This window comes from Camelus dromedarius, chromosome 3, assembly GCF_036321535.1.
Source record: "Camelus dromedarius isolate mCamDro1 chromosome 3, mCamDro1.pat, whole genome shotgun sequence".
Classification (NCBI taxonomy): Eukaryota; Metazoa; Chordata; class Mammalia; order Artiodactyla; family Camelidae; genus Camelus; species Camelus dromedarius.
Window position 1 is genome coordinate 47,842,092 of NC_087438.1, and position 27,477 is coordinate 47,869,568.

A 27,477-nucleotide genomic window follows, 5' to 3' on the forward strand; every position below is an offset into this window, starting at 1 on the left:
TGGCTTACTGAAATGCCTTTTGGGGCAACGGGGTACTTACCATGAATGTCATGGACCAATCAGCATAATTTATGTACTCCAAAAGAGAAAAATCTGAGGTACTACTTCCCTTCTTTGAAACATTTATGTCTGAGTATTCAACATGAAAGAAAAATAGTCATTATTTTAAGAAAATTCAGTGTTAATCTTGATATTCTATTTAATATATAGTTTATTCTTTAAATAAATGATTTCTACCTCGTAAGTCTAGGGTGCTTGGTTAGCTTGAAGTACTTAAGGCATTATCTAAATAACACTATCTCTGGCTACCCTAGGATAAGGTTCTTCCTAATTTTAATGGCTTTTAAAATGTATTATGTTCTAGAGATAGAGGTGGTAAGGATTGTACAACAATGAGAATGTACTTAATGGCACTGAATTTTACACTTTAAATGGTTAAAATGCTGAATTTTGTATTACATATGTTTTACTACAGAAAAAAAATGTGGTTTAGAAGTTCAAAGTGGCCTGAGATTATCAAGCAATTAGCAATCAAATATTTTTGAGAGGTTTTTGTTCCAGATAAGTTGAGTAAGGTGTGACAGAACAGATTGTCTCAATTCTTCTTATCCTATCATCATTGGCTAATCAAATTAAATGTTCTTAATACTAAGCTGTTCAAAGAGAAAAAAATTATTTGAGTGCAGGGATAAAAAAGGAAGTATGGTAATGATATTACAGGGCGGTCATCCTCACTCAGGATTGATATGATGAAGGTGTCTTTTGGACTTGGCTACTGTTGGCCCCTGGCATTAGTTTTTTGTTCAGAAAGGCAGCTAAGGACTTAAGTAGGCTATTTGTCACCTCAACAGGTGGGATATACTTACTGGCAGCTCTAACTCATAAGTAAGGCTCAGACTTTTAGGTTCCCCACTCCCACTTCTCCCATTCCCTCCCTGTTCCAGTATCAGGAGAGATTTAAAATGTTCACTCATTGGATTCACAAAAATTAAGAGATCATGCTGGTGAATATATGGGAAACATTGTTGATGGTGGTGTCTGTGGATTGCATAACTTTTTGAAAAGTAATCTGGTATTAACTATTAGAAATTTTTAAATACTTGTACATTTGGCCTAATCTCACTGGGTTGCCATTACTATGAGGGGGATATTAGTACAAGAATGTTTTTTGCTGTGTTGTTCATAGTGGCAAAAAAGTAGAAGCAAGGTGGAAGCCAATCAGAAACAAATTTTGTTCTATCAGTTATAAGGCTAACGTACATCTATTAAAAAGTATGTTAAATCTATACGTAGTGGCCTAGAATGATGGCCATGCTATATTGCGTGTTTAAAAGTTGTGGAGTGTAGTATGTGGTATGATCTTAGAAAACAAACCAGAATTATATATGTGTTTGAGAATAGAGAAATGTGTAGGATTCATATCAAACTGTTAAAACTCCTTATGTCAGGGAGGTAAACTTAAGAGATAGGATTGAATTAACTTTTATTGTCCAAACATGTTTGATTTGTTATAGTACTGTTTTTATCATTTTTTAAAAAAAGTTTCTGAAGTAAAAGGAAGTCAAAAGGGATGGGGGAGAGATTTATAATGACAAATTGTAATAGGGATTGTGGGGTGAGTTAATGACAAGGTACAAGAGAAACCTTGGTACTGGTAACTGTCTTGATGTGGGGATTGGTTACACAGGTGTATTCACTTTGTAAAAATCCACCTAGTTGTAAGCTTATGATTTGTACAGGTTATTGTGTATATTATATCAGTTAAAAGTTTATTAAAATTATGGTACAGCAACACAATAAAATACTATTACATTTTTAAATACTTTTAATATTTAATGATATATGCAATTGGGCAAATAACAGGACAACCCTATTATTATAAAACATATAAATGCACAGAATGAAGACTGGAATAAAAACACTACAATATTATTAATAGGTATTATGTCCAAAAGATAATTGTTTTTGTTTGGGGGGAGTTGTTTGTTTTGGAAGCTGGGTCATTTAAAAAGTCTGTAGAATTCGGAGAGCAAAGCCAGATTACAGGATATTAAGCTGAAAATAAAGGTAAAGAAGGAGAGAGGAAAAGTTTTTTCGGTTTTTTTTTGTGTGTGTGTGTTTTTAAACAATGCTAGAGAGGTACAGTAAGGTCAGGTAATTTCTTTTAACCCCTGCTAGGAAGGGATGCCTACTAGTAAGGGACTGATTTCAGGTGTCAAGCCATCATATAATAGAACCATATGAAAAATTTTCTCCTTCAGCAAATTCAGTTTGGTTTTTACAAATAATTCATGCTTGATACTTAGGTTTTGTTTTTGTTTAAGCATTTAGTTTTAATGAAACTGTGTCATTGATATAATAGTTACAATTGATTGTAGCAGATGCAATTCATAGTAGTTTAAGAAACCTATATTCTGTTCTCAATCTCACCTAGTTCACTGAGGTAATTTGCTCAGACCTTTTTGCTCCATAGTTGCCAAATGGGAGCAAATAATACCTCCTCTGCTCAGATAATAAAATGAGAAAATGTATGTGAAAACACGTTAATAGGATTAAACACTATCCAATTGTAAAATTACATTTTCTTGTTTTTCTTTCAGCCCAAAGTCATTAGTTGTGAAATGTGGTTATTTCAGATAGAATTTATCTCAACGAAAGTTCGGAAGGTGAAGTTTATGAAAGAACGCATTATTTTAGTCAAGTTCTGCAAATGTAAATGCAACATTCAGTGTTTATCGAGATGTGGGTTGTGATTGCAGTGCATCTTTAATATTTTAGACTAATTATTAGTATTTGGTGCTTTATATATCAAATTGAAATGCAAACATTTTTATTTCTTCTCCATAAGTATTGTTGAGCTGTCAGGGTAATTATCAGATGTTTTTCCCCTATTACAGTCACTCTTAATTATTAACCGTATTAACTTAAAATGACTAAAACCCCAAATCAGATCTATTCAGGTGTTTCGCGGGGTTTTGATAAAGACCTGATTTTTGTTTAGCCCTTAAATCAGTAATAATCTGGACGGAATTAGAGTTGGGTTGGATGGAGGAAACTGCGTGGCACTAGGACCCAGGGGGCTCCCCCGAGCGGATCTAGGGGCCAGATTGCAAATTCGCGGTGACTCAGTCTGGTCGGCTTCTTGCGCTCAGCGGCCGCGGCGGCAGCAGCAGACGTTGGCGGCCGAGCTGCTAGGATCAGTTCTCCGGGTTTCACCGTCCGAGACTTCCTTCGGGGCGCCCCAGGCAGGTCCGAGGCGTCTAGGGAGCGCAGGGGTCGTTCTGGCGGGGAGAAGCGGGTTGCTCGGCGCGGGAAGCACTCGGGCCTGTGCACGGGGAGTAACATTTGCTCCTCTCTTCCTGTGTCTGGCTTTATTTGCAGCAAACCAAGATGGAGTATGAGTGGAAACCTGACGAGCAAGGGCTTCAGCAAATCCTGCAGCTGCTGAAGGAGTCCCAGTCCCCAGACACCACCATCCAGAGAACCGTGCAACAAGTATCCTTTCCGAGGCCTCGTCGCCGCCCGTGCAGCTCACACCCCGCGCGGGGGCCGCTCCCGGCAGCCGGGTGGCTCCCCCGCCCCTCCCCCTCCTCCTGCTCCCCGGATCCCTCCGCCCTCCGTCCGCCCGCCACCGCCGCCGCCCCTGCCCGGCGCCTCGCGCACGCGGCCCTCGCGCCCCGGGTTCAGGCTGCCGTCGCGGCCGCCGGCTTCCGGCCAGCGGGAGGCAGGGGCTCCCGGCCGCCGCCCGCGATCGCGACATGTGCGCCGGCCGGGCCGCCACGTCCCCGCCCGGCCGCCGCTGACCCGCCAAGGGAGTGCAGAGCGGCGCGGCAGGGTGCGGACCCCCAGCGCTCCGGCCCACACAATGCGCCCGGCGCGGTGGGGGCGGCGGGCAGAGCGTAAGGCCGGGTGGAGGGCTCTGTGTGCGCGGCGGAGCTCGCCGGCCAGAAATGGGGTGGAGCTGGCGCGGGGTTTGAACGGCCTCTGGGTTGGGCCTGGGGTTCCTCTAGGCTGGAGACCTAGAAGTGGGGGGGGGGGGGTCTCAGGCTTCACCCCAGGGCTGTTCATGCCAACACCTGTTGCAAGCTCCCTGGCTCCCAAGTGAGATTTTTTTTTTTTTAAAATCTTTGGCTCAAGACTGCTCAATTACCCAAGTCTTTACCGAGTTTGCTAGTGTAGTGTCCTATTGCTACGGTTTTAGAGACAGAAAAGCTTAAGAGAAGCAAAAACCTCTGCTATGTGTGCCTTCTGTAGTGCCCTAAACTGCGGTCAAATGGAAAGCTCTCACCGCATCCAATAAAAGAAACAAATTCACCCGATCGTAAATAATCTTTTTATCTCTGTTATTTTAAGACGAAGTTAATTCTTTTAAAAAAAACTTTTATGTGATTTTTGCAAAAAAAAAAGCCTCAATTTTTATTAATAAGCAGGAAAATTGTTTAATATGGAATCTGATAAGTAAGCTCTTTTGGTGTAATTTGAGCTTATTTAAATTTAAAACACTGTAAGGGTCAAAAATAGAATTCCTTAAGCTCTTGGTAAATAAGTTTCTCGAAGTACTGCATCTCTGTAACTTAAAACCTTGAATAGATGAGTAAGTACCTAATCTTTTAATTAATAGTACTCATTTTGAAATGAAGGTGTTAATGATTTAGGTCTGCTCGGGTTTATTTTTTTTTAAGTCATTTTGCTTGGGTACTGTTAGTACTGAGGGGAGAATTTTCGTTTTGGTGTGTATTGGAGCTTGTACCTGAAACCCTGGTGTGGCTCAGTCTTTTGTGTTTGATAGAAGTTGGTATTTAATGAATTGTACGTGTTACATGACCCAGTTATTTCCTAAGTTAGCCAAGCCCAAAACCGCACTGTAATTTCTTTCCCAGCACTATATATCATAATCTCTTGTTTTAGTACATATTAAATACTTTTTACATGTTTGTTACTATGCTTGGGCTAACAATCAAATTTTCAGTTTATTCTGCATGCCTGGAACATAGTATGCTCTCTGCATAAGGAACAAATTAAATTTCAGTAGACAGAGATAAATAGTATTTAAAAATACACAGTGTTTTTATATTTCAAAGTGCCTTATGGTGACCTTGTTCTTTTGTGTCTTCTTGGGAAAGAGTGTATTATTGTTTTTGTATAGGCTTGAGCACCTTTTGAAAGACTCTTATTATGGGTATCATGGATAGGTAGCTCAATTTCTAAGAAAGTGAATCTTATCAGGAAATATTTATGAAAAATCATTGGCATATCATGTTAATTTGGCCATTCACTTAGGAAAGAAATCACTGGGCAGTTTTGTTCAAAGAAAGTGGTTACCCATTGGAATTTTTCTAGAGAAAGGTATTTTGATAGTTAATTTGTGTTCCAGTCACTAAACACTGAGGGTATTGTAGTGTGTGATAAACAGCTAATGTGGTATACCTAGAGTTTGTATCGTGGTTTTAATTTTTTAAAAAGATTTAGGTCTATTGAGGAAAAAAATAGAATATTTCTGTCTAATAAAGCACAATTGGGGTGTTACTATAAAGCATAATAGAGGGCATGAAGAAAGATACAGTAGAGCATTATGTCATTATTGGCTGTCAACAAAATAAAATACGTGCACATTTGTGTCACTGAAAATGTTAGATCCTGGGGTGGGTGGGATGCATGGTTGCAGAACTGTTGCAGTGTGATAATTTCATAGTACTGACTTTATGTAATAAGATTTAATATGTAGACTTGCACATAAATAGTATTTTATCTTAATTTTTTGAATTCTAAAGAACAAACGAGTCTAATAAAAGCAGTTTAAGTTAAAAAGTTATTTTATAAAGGTAGTTTCCTTAAATGATGTTTAAAAGACTTGTTTGTGTTTCTTTGGAGTGCTTTTCATTTTTGTCATTATTTTATACTTAAATACCTTTCCCGTGAGGGTTTTTTTTTTCCTTTTAAGTTCAAGTAAATTGTTTCGAAACAAAATTTTTACTGTGTGTGCACTTGTGCTGCTGAAGGTATAACTTGGTTTATGTTGCAGAGAATATAGTTGATATAAAATATTAAGTTTAGTATTTCAGCCATAATGCACCGAAGAGGTTTAACATAACCACCACTGGAATAGCATATTGACAGTTTTAATAAGAGAGCTTTATTCTGACTTTAAAAGAAAAAAGCAAAGGTAAAAATCCCAAAAGAGATTCTTGATTTTAGATTAAAAATGCTTAATTTCTTCCATAGATTACACTGAGAAGTTTCCTTAACTACTATTTGTTCTAGAAACTGGAACAACTCAATCAATATCCAGATTTTAACAACTACTTGATTTTTGTTCTTACAAAATTAAAATCTGAAGGTAAGTAGAGTTTGTGTTTGATAACTACTTAAAAGTTTTTCACACTTTAAGTTTCTTTACTAAGAATTACTCATTTCAAAGGATTACATTATGCTTGCTTTACAGATGTGGAATGAGTTACTACCACTCTAAGCATTTGGATGCTTCGTGAGCATTCAGTTGTTAATTTGGTGTTTTTATAGTAAACTCCCTCATTCTTGCAAATGAAAAGAGTGTTGCAAACTCTGCTTTGCTGTTTTGCTTCAGTCCTTGTGCATGAATGTCATAAAGATTGATTCTTTTAATATATAGATTGAATGCAGGATTTACTAAGTTACTAGTTATTTACTAAATGAACTAAATTATACAACTATACGTGTGATCATACTTGTGATTGAAAGTTTATATAACCAAAATGAAAAATCACGTATAATCCCATCACTCAGATAATTGTTATTAATCTCTTAATTCTACACTCCTTTATATGGCTATGTACTATTTTAAATTTTGACAAAAAATAGGATCGTTCTATTCAAAGACTATTGTTAACTTTTTTTTAAAACTTTTAACAGTATACGTGAAACTTTTTCATTAACTGTTCTGCAACAAAACTTCTGTAACAAAGCCTGAAAACTAGTCTGATTTTTAAATGACATGGGGCATTTGCTTGTTTCTGACACATCTCATATGTCCCTCTAGACTTAATTCATTTCAGAAATATTGAGCACCCTTCTTTGCTAGACAGTTTGCTGGCTCATGGGCAATAAAAGTGAAAATAAATGAGAATCTGTCCTTGTGGAGCTTACATTGTAATGAGAGGTGTTCTTCATAGAGTTATTTAAGTATTCCCTTCCTGGAACATTGTCAGACACACAGAAGGCACTCAAGTACTTTCTGAGCAACTGACTAGCCTCTAAATGAAAGCACTATACCCTACTCAGTGATGATTATTTCAGAAGCCGTGGTGCAGTTAGTAAAAACACTGCACTTGGAGTTGAGGAATAAGTCTTAGACTCTGACACTCATTTTACCTCTGATGCTTTTTTCATCTTCAGAATGCTTGTGTTAGACTACCAGACTGACGGTAAGGTTTCAACTCCAAGCACTAGGAGGTTAATGGCCTTGTAATCTCAGTGACCTTGTATTTATTCAGATTTTAATAATCCGTGCACAGTATAGCGATTTATTTTGAATTATTTTCAAAATTCCTAGTTAATTTTAAAGATAAGAATTTGTGATTGAAATATGTAAAGAAACTTTAAAATTTTCTAAATTTGTCTTAAACTAGAAAGTCCTTCAGCATATCTTTAAGTTCAGCAATTAATATTCCTAGTTTGATAAATATGCATATGGGTTGTTTCTTAATATAGAAACTTTATTTTTCCCATGTAGTAGTTTGTAATCAGATAATACTATAAGAACTTAAATATTTAGTAAGTGAACTTTTCTAAAGTGAATTATTTTACTTGAAAAATGTAAGCTGATTGTTTCACTAAGCCATCTGTCATGTCCCCATCCTAAATTCCAAATATTAAGATTGTTATATTATACTCTTTCTTAAAACTTTCTTGGTATATAAGGGTACATGAGAAGTATTTTAAAAAGCAGACAAACCTATAATTCTAACAGCAGGAGAGGTTGAGTATGTAACTGCCTCCCAAAAGAGGCATGTTGGAAAGGATTTTATGCAGGTTTTTTGACCCTAACTAATATGTATTTTCTTCTGTTTATTAGTAATTTCTCAAAGGATCTACATAGTGGGAGCTTTACATTTGTATAACACGTGATACTTCTTCCTGTGTTAATTCATTTACTTGAGACACAAGTTTGTTACGTCTGATTTTCTTTAAAAAAAAAAAAACAGCATTGTGGCCATCCATAATAGAGAAGGAACATAAGTAAATTCTTAAAATGAAAATGCCTATTTAGTAATCTTTTTGCCACTCGTCATGTGAATTTGTTTACACTGAATTGTGGAGTGAAATTTTAAATCTGGAGAGACCTCAGAGATCAGCTCATCTAATTCCCTCACTTCACAGATGAGAGTTGAGGCCTAGTAGTCTTTTTTAAAGAGGAAATGGCCCTTTTTTTTTTTCTTTGAATGGGATATTTTTAATTAAATATTTTAACAAAATATTTTGTATTTTTAATTTTAAATCATTTCACCTCATGTTGTGGTTCTTTAAAGCTCTTCATCTTGTAATCTTAGTCGTAAAAATTATACAGTGTATTGCTTATAAAGAAATTAAAATTTGAAATAAAATACCACTTAAAATTATGTGACTGAATTATTAAGGGCTAACTTAAGGCAAAAATATTCTTGCTCAAGGAAGTTGAATATCTGGCTATTATTTCATTGATTTTGTGACAGTTTTAAAATTTTGAGAGAGTTTAGAAGTGTTTTTGTTTCATTTTAAGTTACTGATCGAATGATTGTAATTGAAACCAGGAAGAAATATTTAGAAGGTGACATAAAAAGTTTCTGGGCTATATTGCTGTGGTGGCTTGAGTGGGGTTTATATGCAAAGAAACATTTCTATCTTTTTTGCCTCCCATGTGTTTTACCCTTGAAGATTTCAATGCCAGTCAGACTTTGGGAGCATACTAGTAACTAGAACAAGCTTGGGGTATTTTATTTTGTAATAAGGTATGTAAGACAGTACTGCTGTAATAGCATATTCTGTTAATACACCAGCTCTTCATGTCTTCTAGCCTTTTTAAGGATGGTGATACTGTACAGTGCGTCAAGCGTAGGCTCTGGAACCAGATTCCTAAGGTTGATATTTTGGCTTCCCCACTTCGTAGCCTTGTGTGACTTTGGCAGAGGCCTCAGTTTCCTCGTTTGTGCAGTGGAGATAATAATTCCTGTCTCATGAGGTTGTGAGGATCAAATACAAATTACTTGGAAAGCACTTAGCAGTGTTTAGTACCTAATAAGCATTCGAAAAATGTTAAGTATTGTTAATGTTGGTGATGACGCCAATTGTTAAAGCATCTGTTATATTCTACTAGTATTGAATTACTTCTCGAAAGTTTGTTAACGGCATCTATGGTTTAAACTTATTTTAAGTAAATTCTATTTTTAAAAAAACTTTGGGAAATTTAAAAATTGTTTTACCCTTTTTTTTTTTTTAGCTCAGAGGCAAGTGAAAAACATGATATAAATGAGCGGCAATTATTTGTATGTGAAGGTGATCCCATATATTCTTTGTCAACTGAATTTTTTAATAGAATATCTATAGTGACTAATACTTTGAGTTCTGTAATTTGCTGTTTATATCAGGTTCCAATAAAGCTTGAGTACAGTGGCCATATATAAATTAAATTAACTCTTAAATTAAATCAGTGGTTCTCAACCAGGTGCTATTTTGCCCCCACCCCTGTCCCCCAGGAGACATTTGACATTATCTGGAAACATTTTTGGTTATCCTGACTTGGAGAGGTAATACTGGCACCTATGGCCAGTGATACTGCTGAACATCTTAAAGTACACAGCACTCCACAGCAAAGAATTACCAGCCCAAGATGTCAGTAGTGCCAAGGTTGAGAAACCCTGAACTGTAAATCATGGCGCTAATCCTTCAATAATCATTTATGGTATTTTTTCCTGGTTATAGCAAAATTACTGAAATGTTACAATCAGTTTTTGAGTATATTTTTAAAGTTACTGTTCCTGGTACATTTTGAAATGGAGTGAAATTCAGTACTATTGTTATTTTATTACAGATGAACCCACAAGATCATTGAGTGGTCTCATTTTGAAGAATAATGTGAAAGCACATTTTCAAAACTTCCCAAATGGTGTAACAGACTTTATTAAGAGTGAATGTTTAAACAATATTGGTGACTCCTCTCCTCTAATTAGAGCCACTGTAGGTAAGTAATCTGTTAACAATTTTGCTTATCCTGTTTGTGACTGGGTTGAGTTTTGATATAACAGACCATTTCCATAGCAATTTTTGTCATCCATTTCATGTTAAATTGTGATGGGGGAAAACTTTTCATTGCTGCTTTTGAGAAAATGCTATCAATTACAGTAAAAGCTCTCTTAAGCCATTGAGACCAGGTTCACTGGTCTTAAAGTTGGTTACAATAGGGCATTAACAAGTGGTATTAGTTTAGGACCACGGTTTTTTCTCTAGGTTCCTTAATTATCTGGCTTCCTGGTGTCATACATGGGATATAATTTACAGTTTCACTTTCTTTTACATGGAAAGAAAAACTTCTTTGTAAAACAACCTATGTATAGGACCTTACTTTTGCTGTATCCCCCTCCTTGTTCTTAATATTTGCCTGTCTACACCTAATTACAGCAAGTTTTGAGTCTTTTCGGGGTGTTAAACTTGTTTTCAGTAAAAGAACAACTTCCTATCATAATAACTGGTATAAATAAATTTGGGAGCCAACACAACTGACTGTTGGTAAGCACAACACACATCACTTGGTGGAAGCCAAAATAGATGTACTATAGAGTAGTTCACCAAGGGGCAGATTCAATATGCCACGGGGTTTCAGCAGCTGTATTTTACAAGGACCTGGAAAGCTTCTATTAATCTGGCATATTAGTTAAATAGAAATCAGTCAAGAATCTCCATAATGAGTCAGTCAGTTTTGTTAAAAGTGCTTTGTGTTTGTACTTTTGTCTCATGGTGGATTTGAAAAGTACCTAGTTCATCTTTTACTTAAAAAGCAGATGCTCTGTAACTTCCCTTCAAATATTAAACACTGTTATTATTAACACTGATTTTAGATAGGATAGATAGAGGGCATTTATAATTTGAGAAAAGGGTCTCCCTAGGTTATTTTTATAGACCCTCATGTACCCTCCTAATTTTCTACCGAATTCTTTACTCTGGTAAAAAGGATGGTGAGTGTGTGCCAGTCTTCTTAAAATTTTTTAATCTTAGCAGTACGTAGCCGAAATCTTGACGAGGAAGTATATTTGGAAGGACCACATTTCAGTGACTATGTGGTAATCCATTAGATAGGCGTAATTGTTTCTCCCATTAAAGAATGAATGGTTGGTTTGTGGTTTTCTTCAGTGAACATCCTTTTATGTATGTTCATACACAGGTGGGAAAATTTCTATAGAATTCATTCAACTCTGCTGGCATCAGATTTTTGGAAAGTGGATGAGATTATATGGGGCAAGATAAATTTGAATTTGTGGCTGCCAGCATTCTTCAGTGCTCTCTTAGCAGAAGTCATAAATGTCAGACTGTTGTAGCTTGTGTTTAATTTTTATTATTGCTTGCTTGAAGACATACTTGGTTTCCTTTAGGCAGATTGGTGGTGTCTCTTTCCCTCGGTTCTTTTATATTTCAATTTTAGGAAAGAATAAATGGCAATAAGGAACAGATCTACTATTAGTCTTGCTGCTTTTTGGTCTTACCAGAAGGCTACTTGATTGTTAGGGTTATATCTTTAAAATGTTGTCAATACATTGACCCTCTTACCATATAATTTTTTTTAGTGGAGAATAAATATTGGCCAAGAACTTGACTCTGCATTTTTTTTTTTAACTCTTTACCATTGGGAGCAACCTTCTCAAAACTAACAGTGGAAAATTCAAAGAGAATTTTTGTACACATGAATAGTGGAATTTGCTGTTTAGTAATAATTATTGAGTATTCATTACATGCCAGGCATTCTGTATACATGGTTCACTGAATTCTCAAAATAACTATGGAGAGAGAACTTTTTCTTTATTTTTACAAATTAGTATTTTGAAGCTTAGATTATATACAATTTGCCTACTGTCAGAGTTTATACTCTTATAGTACGAAAAGATCTGTAATTGCCAAGCAATATTACATTATACTAATATTAAATTTACTAAGGCATAGAAAAGTATTACAAAACTTTTGTGTTACAAATTTGTGTATCTGCATAATCCTTAACTATTACAACTAAGCTACACAGCACAGTTGAAATCATTAGATCAGTCAGTGACATGATCAGTCAGCCTGTGGCACTTAGCCTCCATGATTCAAGATCTCCTTGCCAGCAATTGAGTAAATGGAGACTGTTGTGGGGAGTATATGGCCTGTCTGCAGGAGAGGGATTGTTTGCAGAGTGAGCATCTAGGATTGTTCTCAATTAAGGGCCCATCTACTTTCTCACTCTGTACCATGGGCCATGGTTTTGATCCTACGTTAAGTCCGAGAGCTGTTCTTAGCTTCCTGATGTGTTTTTATTTGAACCTAACAGACTCATACTCATTGCCCAATGGTAAGTGCTGCTAACGTTTTGGTATATTTTCTTTCCACTCTTTTGTATATGATCTCTACAAAATAGGGATAATTTTAACTAGTAGAATTATTCTTGGTACTGTTGGAGAAGAGCAAATTGTAGTCTTTGGTACAGATACTTGTTAAAAATAAGATGGAGTGTTGGAAAACAAGACTAGAAAGATCTGATTTATGCTGTAGGTTTTCCACGTATGTGTCATGAGGGTCCTTGATGAATGTTGTTATTGACATGGGGTTGCAAGTCTGGCTGATACGGAACATTTAAGTGTGTGTGTGTACGTGTACATCCCCATGCACATACCTGTAAGCACGCATATTAGCTTGTGGTTGTTCACATGGCAGTGTCTTAACATAAAGCAGTCAGATCCCCTAAAGGTGTGTGTTTTCTTTCAAGGTATTTTGATTACAACTATAGCCTCCAAGGGAGAATTGCAGAACTGGCCTGACCTCTTACCAAAACTCTGTAGCCTGTTGGATTCTGAAGATTACAACACTTGTGAGGTAACGATTTTTACTTCATACGTATTTTTTCTTTTCTATTTTCTTTGTCTTGTTGCTTATTAGTAACCTTAAGAAAAAAAATTTCCTCTGAAACATCAAATTTCAAAACTTAGAAGCCTAAAGTTACCTTCTTCTGTTACATTAGTGATCATTTATCTTGCTGGTGTTTTTTTTTGAAGACCATTAAGGTGTAAAACCTCTTTACTATATTTTCTGCAAGGAAATACCTTCTATAACTGTATTGTAATAAATTTACCAAATTCCCAGAACATGAGTATGTTTTCAGCTTCTCTAAATTGTTTTTGTGCCTCTTGTTTTTTGATATAAGATGTATCAAGTCTAGTTTTAATCCTTTATTAATTACAATCTTTTGCTGGGGACCCTTTGCCACTGATCAAATCAGTAGCAACCTTTCCATTTGGGGAGGTGAGAGGGAGTCAGTATGAATTTGTCTTTCTGTAATTTCTCACTTAGTGACTACCTTAACCATTTCTTTCATTAGCAGACTTCCAGTTTGGGTAGAAATCTGTTTTAAATGGAAATCATTTTAGGTATTTGCCTCTCTTAAGGCAGTGATCGATCTCTGTCTCAAAAAAGAGTAAGGCTTGGAGACAGAGCAGGCATAGGAATAACCGAACAAAAAGGAATCAGGTGGTCTTTTGACTTAACATTTTGTTGCGAGATCTGGCTTGGGGAAGAGAGTACTAGGGAAAGGGAAAGTTAGCAAAGGCATCTTTAAAGTCACTCTTCTCCCTCCCTAAAAGAAAAAGAAAACAATCTTGCATTCTCATATATACCTTTTCCAGTAATGCCTTCTGTAAGATTAAAGATTACAGAAAAACTAAAGTAAAAATAGTATTTGGCCCTCAGGTAACAGTTGATTAAAATTTAAATAGTGTTTTGGTATAATGGTAATGGCATAAAAGGAGATCAAAATTTTAAGCAAACATTTTGCAAAAATAAAAAATTTAAACTGTGGTAATTGTGAAATTGGGGGGCTACTACCTAAGTCATATTTTAAAGGGACAGTATTCTTAAATTAACTGTACTATGGAAAGTAAGCACCAAGGTGTTGCTGATGAAAAGCAGAGGAAAGTAAGTGGTTGAGGTAACTAGTAGGTGTTACATATTGTGTACAGGAGTTCTCTGTGTTAGCCACTTCCGTGTAAGATGGCTGTAGGGAAGTTATTGCCCATTTGAATTGCCTGCTCTTTTAACAGGTTTTGTCAATGAATGGTTTATGTTAAGTAATTTTTTTGATGAAAATTAAAACCTCTTTCTGTGCTTAAGAAAGAGAAGTGATACAGTGGTTAAATACACTTATACATAAATGTAGAGTTTTACATTCAGTTTTAACAAACTGGTATTTAATAAGAGAAAAATTAGTGATGACTTAAAATTGGCAAGAATACCACAGAAGTTAGATTTTTTAATTAGATGATATATATTACAATCCTTGCCAACCAAAAAATTCTAAGTCACTTAATGCTAAAATTGAACTGTACCATTATATTTAAACTGAGGTTTTAGATAACTAAATGGTATAATAATTTCTCTTAAATTGATGACTAAATATGGATTTTAGAGGCAGTTTTTATGTGGGCTGAGAACATTAATCCGTACAAATTAGTCAATATTCCTCAATTTGTTTTTAAAATGGCTTCATTTTTAATTCTGATAATTTAAATGTCTTTGACAGGGAGCATTTGGTGCCCTTCAGAAGATTTGTGAAGATTCTGCTGAGATTTTAGATAGTGATGTTTTAGATCGTCCTCTCAACATCATGATTCCCAAATTTTTGCAGTTCTTCAAGCACAGTAGTCCAAAAATAAGGTACCTGTTTAGCCAATATTAAATTTATAAACTCTGAAACAAGCCTGACCACTCCCTTATTTTGCATGACCTAGTATTTTTGTGATTAGCAGAAAATAATTGACCATTTCACAAAGGTGGACTTTATAATTGAAATTTAATAACAACCTTTGAAATGTTGACTTCTCCTGATGAAATTTTTATTGATTATGACAGTTTACTGTCTACAAGGTTAATTACATTTGTAATGGTTAACAGTCACACTTTTTAAGTCCTTTGTGTAAGGCTAAAATTAATTGTGTTTGGGGGTTTATTGTTTTTTTATTTTTTAATTTATGAATGCTACCAAGTACAACAAGTACTTTCATTTGCAGCTGTGTAATAAAAATTGCTTCAATTTGACATCTTACTTAGTAATTTTAGTTTAAAGGTTTTATGTCTAATTATAAAAACATTTTAGATGTGAGGGTGGAAAAGTTTTTGAATACACTCTGAAATCACATAGTAGGCCTGGTTGGCTAGTCCTGAAGTTAACCTGGTCTGCTTTGTGTTTCTCTGTATTCCTAGTTCCTTAAACAGTTCCTAACATGTAGTTACTGAAATATCATATTTAGACTATTAAATTAGCCTTTAAGTTTATTACCATCAGCTATCCTGTCAAACTATAATTACATGATGCCTTTATTACACTATTGAAGTGTGTGTCACTGATTTCACCTGAAGTTTCCCAGGTGGCTGTATTTTCCTCTCCCCAACCCTGGTTACATTTTTTTTTCCCCTAACGTGCCTTTTGTTTATTGTTTCTGTGGAAAAGTCGTTGCTCTTCTGATTATTAGTTGCTTTGATTTTTATTTCCAGTTGTCAGTACTTCATGCTTTTATGTAGAATATACATCATATTACTATTTTAAAATTATGCAGTGATTAAAGAGGCAGTGATTTAGGGATATCCAACTGCATGAACTTCAGTGCATTATCTCTATATTAGTTCAGATGCCCATTAGGGCTTACTTTAAGTTTCCAACCGATATTCCAAAGGATTATAGTTTCAGCAATGTGACCAGAGAGTAATTGGGACTTTAGTCATCTTTTTCTTGTTTAGATTTTCTATTTAGTTCTTTTTATCTCATTTTAATTTTAGTTACTTCTTAAGTGATAACATTACAGTGTTGTACTTATAGTGGAAACTTAATAGATGCTTACTTGTGGTAATATCATGCAAATAAATAATAACATTTTCAAAATTAAGATTACTCTTCCTGATATAGTTAACTAGATAGGGGAATTCATTTTCTACAAAAAGTTCAGTGATACAGAATGTTTTCATTAGTACCCATTTGAGATTCTCTTGTACACAAGTTGCTGTTAAACTTTTTCATTTTAATGTGTATTTGAGTAAATGACCATCTGCTGTGTTTTAGCTGTGCAGTAAACAAATCTTGCATTTTATTCTGCATCATTAACACCTTTTTAATGCAGTTTAACCGATATTTACTAGTAGTTGTAAGAATTTTTTTCCTCAGTAATGGTTGGACTTTGAGAATATGAAATGAGGCAAAGGAATATAGTTTTATCTCTTGCATGATTAAGCAGTTTAAAAATTAGAGCCATTTTATTTTTTTAATCATACTAGAGGTACACAAAATTGGGTTATGATTCTTAGCTCATGACGCATTCTCATTATAGCCCACTTCCATTTAGTCTTTAGTTATCTATTGGATATTTTTAATAATCACTCAAGTTCACTGCCCAAAACAAAAGCTAAGACCTTGACAGCAACCTACATCTAACCCCAAGTTTATCCTTCCCTTGCATTTTTTAAAAAACAGCTTTATTGCCTATATATGTAAAATGTGTATATATGTATACATGTTTTTAACTTTATAAAAAGTATTACACTGAATTTAATCTTTATCATATAATAATATTCTCTTGCTAAGCTTCATCCATACTTTAGTGTCACTGTAGCTCATTTGTTTTGACTACTATATACCATTCCTTTGCATGACAGTTACAGTTTATTCATGTAGTATCTCCTTTCCCCCAGGACAAATACCATTTCATGATAAATACTATGGAAAAATAATGAGAATAAGGGGCTAGACAGTTGTCCAAAGGTATTTTATGTAGAGGGTTCTCTATAAAGGTAACATTTGTGCAGAGACCCTGAACAATGAAGGCAAAGAACATTTAAGATGGAACAAGCCTTTTAGAGTAACAGAAGAAAAAAACTTTGTATCATAGTAGGAAATGAAGTTAGACGGGTAGAAACTAGCCACATTATAGAGGATGTCTAGACTAGTTAGCAAACTGACCCATGGGGCCAAATCCAGCCATGACCTGTGAGCAATGAATGATTTCATATTTTAAAAGATTGAAGGTAGGTCAGGTAATAAAGGTGCCACAGAGGTCTTTTGTGGCCCACAAAGCTTAAAATATTTACCTTTTGGCCTTTTGTAGAAAAAAATAGATTGTCTTATTGGAATAATCTGAACAAGGATACTATGGTCTTATTCATGTGTGTCAAACAGGTAGTGGGGTTTGGCATAGTGGAATTTGGGAAACCAGTTAGAACCTATTGGAATAATCTTGAAGGGAGATGATGATTTGGACTAGGGAAGAAGTGGAGGTTAAGTGACTGGGTTATGGGTATATTTTTAATAGTAGTGCCATTAAGAATTGCTGTGGGATTAAATTAGACACTTAGAACACATAGGCTGTAGGACATTCCCATTATGTCCCCATCCAACTATCTTGAGAGTGAATATACCCTTTTAGACAGTTTTTTGCTTTCTTAGAAGCATTAATATATTGCTCCACAGCCTGCATTTTTCACTTAACAAGGAATGTGTATAATGTATTAATACATAGAGAATTTTGACTCATTCTTTTGGGGGGTGGGTGTAGCTATACATACACCATAATATTTTAATGGAGGACTGTTTTAAGTTCCTGTAAATAGAAAAAAGTGTATGTTTCAATTAGTGTATGTTAAATTTTAAATTTTGTTTCTAGGTCTCATGCTGTTGCGTGTGTCAATCAGTTTATCATCAGTAGAACTCAAGCTCTCATGCTGCACATTGATTCCTTCATTGAGGTGAGATTTGTTCTCCCCTGCACCCCCCTGCTACCTTGTTTTTGAGAAGGTTAGAAAATGCAGATTGCATGTAGTTTTACTTTATAAATATATAATTTGTAATTATAAACTGTCAGTATTTAAATTATTTCTGATAGTATTAAAATTGGTTACAGTATAGACTGATTTAACTGAAAGTAAAACTACTTTTACTCTCTGAGTTTTCTACTTGTATCATAATACAAACATTGATTATGGTATTGTGTGTGTAATATCTTAATTATAAAAATTTCTACTTCGGTTACTTTTCAAGTTGCATATAGAAGTTAAATCTCAGCTCATTTGTGATGTTTGAAACACAAAGAGATTGGATAAGTTTAATTTGATAGAGGCTGTGAAAGTAGAAACTAAAAGGATAGTAATTCTATTTTTCTGTTGGTTTTCATTGTAAAATGAGAAGTTTCAGGGAAATACTCTTAAATCTCAGCAAGCATTTCTAAAGGTACTTTTTAACTTTTTGATAAAAGCAGAAAGACAATAAGAACATGATTTTCTGGCCATGAACCTTAAGCAGTAGAATTCCTTTTGAGAATTTCTGCTTGACAACAGCAGTTGTAGAAGGACTACTAAAGTTCCTTAAGCACTTCACTTTTATTTTCATCAAATGAAATTTACTTAGTCTATTCCTTTTCAACTGTTCTTTTTAAAAAATCCTTCAGAGACCATCATGCTGGCATTTCTGATGTGAAATTATAAGAAAGGGGGAGGTGGATATTACGTCATTTTTTTTCTCATCACTTAAATTGACACGCTTCTTTCTAAACATCATTTACCAATAGACTGCAAGTAGTAGCCATTAGAATCCTCTAATCGTTTAAAAATTGAAACCAAAACATGCGTCTTAATTATTTTTTTCTTTAATTTTTATTTTGAGGGTGAGGTAATTAGATTTACTTATTTTTAGAGGAGGGACTGGAGATTGAACCCAGGACCTCATGCATGCTAAGTATGTGCTCTACCATTTGAGCTGTACCCTGCCCCCTGAAACATGCATCTTAAGCTTATTTTACTGAGTACCTACTACCACTATGCTTGGTGCTAGGGATACATGAAGACATTTTATGCTTCAAAGTGTTTTCAGTCTACTTTGGTATAGAGGAGAGTGGACAGCATTAAGTCTGGAGTAAGACTGACTGGGTTCAAATCCCACCTCCACAGCTTAGTAGCTGTTAACCTTGAGCACATTATTTAACTCATGTCTTCATTTTCTATAAAATAAAGCTAATAATAGACCTCCTTTGTTGGATTGTTGTAAAGATATTTGCTAAATATAAATTGGAACAGTGCCTACTACAGAATAAGCACTCCACATGTTAACAACTGCTATTAATATTTTTAGAAGCAGTAGTGGGTCTTTTTGTAATTATAATAGTATTTCCTCTTAGTGTTCTTTCAGTTTAATAAAGAGAACAATGATAAACATACCAGCATCTTACACAGAAAAATAATTTAGAATAAAATAAATTCTCTCTTGAAAGTCCACAGGGCCATACTCAGCAAGTAGAACAAGAACGTTTCCTGACATTTAAAAATATTTTCCATTAGTGTTAAATACCATAGTAACACTTCTTTGCTACTTGATAATCCTGTAAGATTCAACAAGTCCTCCATCCTACAAGAGCAGTAAACCTCCAGAGGAGGCATTGGACACGTTAGTAGGCTCTTAATAACTATTTACTAAATGAGTAAATGGCTGGGTTTTTTTTTCAGTTATCAGTGATTTTTTTCAGGGGCTAGTGTCTTACAGTATTGATGAGAAATGTGTTGGTTACTAATACATGGCTGTAATACACCTTGGCAAAGCTGGGTATTCATACTTAATACAACATCAGATTTAATGAAGGATGTTTCTAACATATAAGCAGCACCTGCTGGAAACACAGTATTCTTCTCTGACCATGTAAAATATATCTGATTAAAAGAACAACTACAGAGTCTTTAAAGTCTCAGAAGTAGAGGTAGGACATAGAGAAATCAAAGTTTTTAAAATGCTACCACAGTACTTAACATACTATCACTTGATATTTAAACTTTTCCATTGTCTTACCCCTTTCTTATAATAAGATTTTAGGTTCATCTAGTTGATGTTTCTGTGGTTCCTGGAAAGAGACAGTGGAACACATTGGATTTTACTTAATTATTTTAATGTTTTGGTGTTTTTATTTTTTTACTACTTTCAATGCATGTGTATTTGTGAATAAAGTAAAACAATAAGTAAGAAGAAGAAGACTTATTCTTCTCACATCTCATCTTGAACCTCTGCAAGACACAAATTGTTCTTCTAGTGGAGCTTGTTGGTATAGTGAAATAATAGTGATTTGGAAAAACCAAATTCAGATTCCCCCACTGGTTAGCAAGTTATATAATGTCTGAACTTCCATTTCTTTATCTGTAAAATTGAATAACAACATCTTGGACTTGTGATGGTTAAATAAATAAAATAGTGTATTGTTCATTCAGACTTTTTTTCTTGTAGAGAAACTTGCTAAGAGTGGCATAAATCAGTTGCTACTTGTATTTTTTCGGTGGTTGACTCAATGAACAGCAACAGTTTAGGGTTATGTTGTTAGAAACTCAGTATATATTTCTCAATTGCCATTGCTTTTACAGAATTTACACCTGTTAAGAATCAGAGTTGGTAGGAATAATCTCTTGACAGACTGTAATTTTGAAGGGTAAATCAAGTTGTATTTTAATGATTATCCCTACTTTTCTGGGTGAGCTGGATGAATGCCCCTATGTTCTAATGACATGGTTTTAGTCTCACAAACTAAAAATTACCTGAAAACGCAACCACTCATACTCTATCAGAAAGAATGGCTTTCCTTCTTGATTTGTAAGGAGCCATTATGACGCTTAGATCTGGATTGTGTATGCCTATCAATGATATGTCATTTAATGTACAGCTCTCCATCTCAAAAAACTCATGTAACTGTGCCTTGACTTTTAATGGGTGGAACAGTTCTCAGAGCTTTCAGAGATGCTATTCCTGGGTTTATAATCCTCAATTTGGCTTGAATAAAATTTTCCATTTTTTTCTTTAAAAAAAAAAAAAAGAATGGCTTTAGATGATTTACCAAAATCATAATTTTTGGCAGTTATTATCATGTGTTTGTCTTATTTTATAACCTGATGTTACAGGCCAATTAATTCATCAGTATTTATTTGTAGTATATTTCCTTACAGTTTCTTTAAATGTTACCAACTTGGAGATTACTGGTTATTATGTGTAAACCTTTCTAATATATTGGAATACTTAACTAGGAAAAAATGTTTCTTGTGCAATAGAATCTCTTTGCATTGGCTGGTGATGAAGAACCAGAGGTCCGGAAAAATGTGTGCCGGGCACTTGTGATGCTGCTTGAAGTTCGAATGGATCGCCTGCTTCCTCACATGCACAATATAGTTGAGGTAATACAGGCAATTTAAAGGCTTTCTCATCCCCACCCCCTACCTCCCCCTCCCCCAACAACAAGAAAAATCTTGGGCACAATGTGTATAATGTGAAACCAGTTTTCCAATTTATTTAACACATTTTTCACATTTGTGGGGGGACTATAAAAAAGTGATGATTATCTAAAAGTCATAAATTACCTTTATGGTGACTTTTCTTTCTTGAGATTTAAGATGTTATAGAGGGGGAAAGTTATTTAAAAGAGTAGATAGCTTTTAACCTGTGTAACTAGGAAATATTTAGATTATTTGCATTTATTAGATATGGATTAGGCTACAAAACTGTGGCAGTTGTGAGTTTGTTTTCTACTCATTACTGGTAAATTGATCTGATCATCTTTTGATTTATGGTAACTGAGATTTCTGAGTAGAAAATACGTAACCATTATAGTGAGTTCTAGCCAACCATTTAGATTTTTAAAGGCTCTTTTTCAGCCCCTGTATGGTTAAAATAATTTTACTAGGAAATTCTAATTACTTTGATCACAGTTCAGCCATAATTAAAGGAAGGAATACACAATAAGATATAATTATTACTAGGACAAAGTAATTTGTTGGGCAGTATTCGTTGCTACAGTCAAACTATACCACCTAATTTTCATATTACTGAATATAGTTGTACTTAAAGGATGGCGTCTAGGATCTAAGGATGGTACCTGTGATGTGCAGCAACTCCTTTTCTAAAGCATTAGGAAAGAGTTGTAGACGTAAGGATATGTAGCAACTTAAGAAGAGAATAAATGGCATTTTCTCTAATGAGCCTGTTCTCCCTGAAGTGTTTAGAAGAATCAGAGGAGATTGGTTGAAAGTTTAGTGAGAGTTTAGAGTTAACCAGAAAAGAGAGACATTTTATCATTTGCCATGGAGAGCCTAATTTATAAGACTACAATTCTTTCTTGAGCAGTATTCAGCATAGTAATAGGACATGATGTGGAATGTTATAGGGGTTGGCCTGTCACAACTGTTGTGTTGCCATATTTTGTCATTTGGGATGTTTCTTTCAAACAGAGGATGTATGTGAGTAGAATAGGTTTGAAGAATTCATCAGTTCACCCCAGTTTCAGTCCCAGGTATATTGAGAAATCAGTGCCTTTGATTATGGTTATTTTGGTTTTGTATGTAAGGTTTTTTAAAGAGGGGTAGATTTGGATAGATTTGGGAATCAGATGTTTTTTCAGCCAAGAGTGAATTTGTCTTGTTATGTTCAAAGAACATGATAAACCTATTTTGTTGGCAACTACAAATTCAGGTTGACAAAGAAATGTCACTATTTCTTTCCAAATTAAAAGAAAATTTTTTTAATTGTGTAATATATATATGTCTTTATATGAAATTATCTACAATTGACCTTTAAACAACACGGATTTGTACTACAAGGGTCTACTTACGTACAGATTTCTTACACTAAATATGTACTACAGTACTGTAGGATCCAAGAAAGTTGACTGTAAGTTATATGTGAATTTTTGACTGCTTGGAGGATTGGCATCCCAACTTCCATGTAGTTCAAGGGTTGATTGTAATTAAAAGAGACAACTTGAGTTATGTTATAAAAAGATTGTCCATTTTATGAAAGATTTCATGGAGTTTTTTTTATGTTTCTAAGACTTAATGTTTGAGTATTAATACCCTTTAAAAATCTCAGTGGTTTATGAAACAAAATAGACCTTTAATACAGAAGCAGATAAACATCAATTGGACACTTTGCAGTAGTTAGTGTTCTAAAGAAGTGGTTCTTAAATTGACTGCATTGTAAATTGAGTAGGCAGCTTTTTTTAAATTCCAAAGCCTAGGCTGAGACCCATTGTAAAGTGAGTGCAAGGCCATAGCAAAGGACCATTAACTTGCTGAAATTGGGTTAGATTTATTTTAATTGTATAATTTAAACTGATTAATACTAACCTTCCTTCGTTTACAGTACATGTTGCAGAGGACCCAAGATCAAGATGAAAACGTGGCCTTAGAAGCCTGCGAATTTTGGCTCACTTTGGCTGAGCAACCAATATGCAAAGATGTACTCGTAAGACATCTTCCCAAGTAAGTGTTCCTTCTTATGAATGCTACCTTGTTAATAAATTTAGCAGTGATTCCTCATTTTTATATTTTTAGGTTGCATCTTCGGCTACCAGGTAGTGAAGTTCTAAAGAAGTCAGACTTAATTTTACTGATGGTATAAGTCGAGAGATTTTTTTTTTTAAAGCACTTTTTTTTTTAATTACTTGAGCGTGACTTTTGTAAATTATAATTAATTTTGGGTAATCGATGGCACAATTTTTTATAATAATCCTTGTAGTCTGACTATGGAATCTCATGGATTTTTTTTTCCCCTCTAAAAGGATTTCCCACCAGTTGTGATGCTGTGAGATTTTTGGTTAACCTGTTGTTAAGCCTGTTTTTAACCCCGTGGATGCTGTTAAATCAGTTACTTTTTTAATATACTTTTTCCAGTTTTATTGAGGTAAACAAACTGATGTAGAACATTGTATTAGTTTTAGATGTACAACATAATGATTTGATTTATTAAAATCAGTTACTTTTAAAAGTAATGCTCACTTTCTTTTAAAAATAAAGTAATACAGCTCATAGAAGAAAATTCAAATGTAGAAGACTTAAAATCTCCTGGATTTCTACCACCCTGAGTAATTATCGCTAGTATTTTTGATGTGTTGTCTTTTAATTTTTTTTTTCTGATTAGTACCATATGCCAATGGTCATATATTCAGAGTGTTTGGAGAAGAATTATTTGGTAGTGCGTACATGGTATCTCGCTATGGTTAGTGTTAACATTTTGGTTATACTATTTTGTGGCTTGCTCTTCGCAGCTATTGTGTGTTGTATGCTTTCCTCCATGTCACATTAGTCTTTAAACTTTGAGTACTTTTCCATCACAGTGCACATAGTATATGTATGTATATATGTAACTGTTCTGTTGTTAAATATTTAGTTGTTTGCCCTCCTTTTGTAAAACTCATATATAATCCTGGAGTGAGCATCTTTCTTTGTCCATAAGTAGTGGTTTCTTTCAAGTAGAATTCCTAGAAGTGATTTTTACTAAGGCCAAAGGTCTAAGCATTTTAAAGGTTCATCTAAATATTCCACATTTTTCTTTAACAAAGTTATAAGCCAGTATACACCCTGCCTGCAGTGTCCCATCCTGTCACAACTTTTGCCATCCAAATTAATTGTAATTTCTCTAATCTTAGCCATCTGGATGAGCAAACAACAAAACCATTTGTTTTAATATGTTATAGTATTAGTGGAGTTGTATTTTTTTTCAGATATTAGGTTACTTGGATATTCTTATTTTCATGTAGTCAGATTTAGTTCTTTTTTCTTTTCCAGTTTTTCCCCTCCAAGAAAGCATTTCCACCTATATTATATTCCAGTCAATCTAGAATTTATTTGGTAGTTAAATGAAAGGTGATGGGCTAGATGGATTTCCCTCATTAGGAAATCCATGTATTAGTTCTTTTCTCTCTAATTTGTGGTGCCACTTTTATGATATGCTTGTTTCTTAGTATAGGACCATATAATTCTAAAAGTCATATAAACAGACATCAATTCTTATAAAAACTGAAGATATTTTATTAATGAAAGCCTAAGCTATAATATTAGTAGATGATCAGAGCAGTTATAGCTAGGTGATCTCGATAAAACAAGACTGCTTTTATTTTTAGTTGAAATGATGCATTGTGTAGATGGGAAAATATCACTATCAGTCTGATCCTAAGATTAAAAACACGATAAAAGAACTTGCTTTTCCTAGCTCTGTCAACCAGATTCTTGTTTTGTATGAGCAAAAAAAATGTTTGCTGAAGAATCAAAATTGTTAATGTGATGAGATCTCTCTTATTAAAATGAATTCACATAAAAAGCATTCATGTAACAAAGGACAGGATTAAATTCTTTTATCTGTTTCTGGGCCATAAGTTTTTTTTTTCTTTTTTTTTTTTTACCAGTACTGTATTCTTTTGATTATTGAACATTTAATATATTTTGTTAGCTGGTAGAGCAGGTCTTCATTTTTTCCCCCAGAATTATTTTGGCTTTTTCCCACCTTTATTCTTGTACATTAATATCTCCTGGGACTTAAATTTATGGATTAATTCATGTAAAACAACTAACGCAATACCCAGCATGTGTTTAAGTACTCAGTAAACATTCATTGTTGGTGTGAACATCATTGCCTTTTCTTGATGTTGCATTAAAATTCTCTTCTCTTCCTTCATGGGTACATGAGGCTTCAGGAAAAAGCTTCTTAACAATTAGACCTGTTCAAAAATACTGGTCTGCTTTGTATGATTGGAATTCATCAAACACATGCCATATTGCCACAGTCACAGTTAACTCCCATGTCTCACTTTCCTACTTTGTTTTCTTACAGCTTTATCAGTTCCTTATTCCCCGCACAACTTTTTACTCTTGTCGGTCTGGCGCTGACATCCGGATCCAACAGTACTGACTTCACCTACCATAACCCCACCCTCTACCCCCGCTCTGGATTAATTGAACTGTCTTTGCTGTCTCTTAAATACTGATGGGAAAAGTTACACTGCCAAAAGGATTGATAGCTTTAGAAGTCCACGGTGTTCAATGTCAAGTGGACTCTTGATACTGTCTGCTAGTTTTTCCTGTTCTAGATAGCTATTCTCTTCCCTTCACCAGAACAGCTGTTTCAGATCTTTATCACTCTTCTGAAGTTCTCTTCATGCATTTTGAGCAATTCTGCTTTGTAGGGAAAACAGATGACCCTTCATTTTGCCCCAAAACTTAACAGGTGAATTTTCATGTGAATTGTTTATTTCCTAACCAGTCTTCCTATTTATGGTCTTAGATAGCATGATTTTTTTTCTTATCCTTAGGGATCTCACTCCCTTAGACAGATAAATTCTCTCTTTCAACTTTTCCCTTTCTATTGCCTCTTTCTCTGTAACTTTTTAACTTGCTGCAGTTTCTTTCATCTTAAAAAGATTCAAAGAATAGATGGGGGCTCGCAGTCTTTACTTTGTTACCTCACTTTATGTTAACTCTTCGGTATTTTGTAGTCTGCCATCCATCTTCATCATTTTCCTGAAATTATTGACAAAGATCATAAATGATTTAAAATGATTTAATACTTGATGACCCAAATAGACTTGGTTCTCCTGTGAAATGCCTGAAGCTTACAAAGTATGGTTCTGTGCATTATAAATTTTATCTAGTTATGATACACTAGCTATAATGTTAAATTACTACTGTTAATCTATTGTAGAATGTAGAAGGACTTTGAACATAAAAGTTTGGGTGGCCCACTTTTTTTTTTTTTTTTACAATTTTTAAATCTTACTGCTTCCTTTTTATCATTGGTATTCCTTTGGTTAATAACTTGCAAAATTACCTCATTGATAGTAGAGCTGTACTCCAAATTGGTTTCATACATATTTATTTAATGGATGTTAAATAACCATGTAACTGTTTGAAGTAAGGCCTCAACAAAGACTAAAGACATGTGGAGAGAGATTTTTTTATCTAGAGTACAGAAAGGAAATTCACTGAAAATTTATGGCCTTGTGGAAACAATGTAACCTCTCTGAGCCTTATTTTATTCATCTGTAAAATAGGGATCATAATTCATTTCTTACAAGGTTATAAGGATGGTGCTTATTCATAAGCCCACATCTGGCACTCATGAATACCCAGAATAATTAAAGGTAAAATTTGGAAGCAGAGGACGGTAGACATTGTTACATGTTTCCAAAATGTTCTTACACCGTTTATCATCAGTAGACTCATTTAAGTGTGTGTGATGGGGCAGTAAGCAAGCAAATCAAAGCTTAAGAAACCTATCATAGCTACAAGAGGAACTGAAGTTAGTATGTTAACCTTTAGTTAATATGTTTTGATACATATTTTTTTAACTAGTCATCATAAACATTTTAGTATACCTGCAATTCCCATGTTTACATGGTAACTACATAAATACTTCAGACTGGATATGGTATTCTGATTTATTTAACTATTTTCTTACTG

At 34.5% G+C, this 27,477-nt stretch overlaps 1 protein-coding gene across 4 annotated transcripts in view; it reads left to right on the forward strand.

The window, feature by feature from the left end:
- TNPO1 (transportin 1) overlaps nucleotides 1–27,477 on the forward strand; it is an 85,461-nt gene that overhangs the window by 26,985 nt on the left and 30,999 nt on the right. The window contains exons 1-9 of one of the 4 annotated variants that reach the window (XM_064481429.1): nucleotides 3,119–3,249; nucleotides 3,382–3,495; nucleotides 6,262–6,337; nucleotides 10,043–10,192; nucleotides 12,962–13,068; nucleotides 14,768–14,901; nucleotides 17,895–17,976; nucleotides 21,304–21,426; nucleotides 23,387–23,505. In XM_064481429.1, the coding sequence (XP_064337499.1) occupies nucleotides 3,391–3,495; nucleotides 6,262–6,337; nucleotides 10,043–10,192; nucleotides 12,962–13,068; nucleotides 14,768–14,901; nucleotides 17,895–17,976; nucleotides 21,304–21,426; nucleotides 23,387–23,505 (896 nt within the window). In that variant the 5' untranslated portion in view covers nucleotides 3,119–3,249; nucleotides 3,382–3,390. Of the gene's footprint in view, nucleotides 1–3,118; nucleotides 3,250–3,381; nucleotides 3,496–6,261; nucleotides 6,338–10,042; nucleotides 10,193–12,961; nucleotides 13,069–14,767; nucleotides 14,924–17,894; nucleotides 17,977–21,303; nucleotides 21,427–23,386; nucleotides 23,506–27,477 lie in introns of those variants that run through there. The other 3 variants (XM_010974985.3, XM_031446636.2, XM_064481430.1) reach the window with 3 other exon arrangements.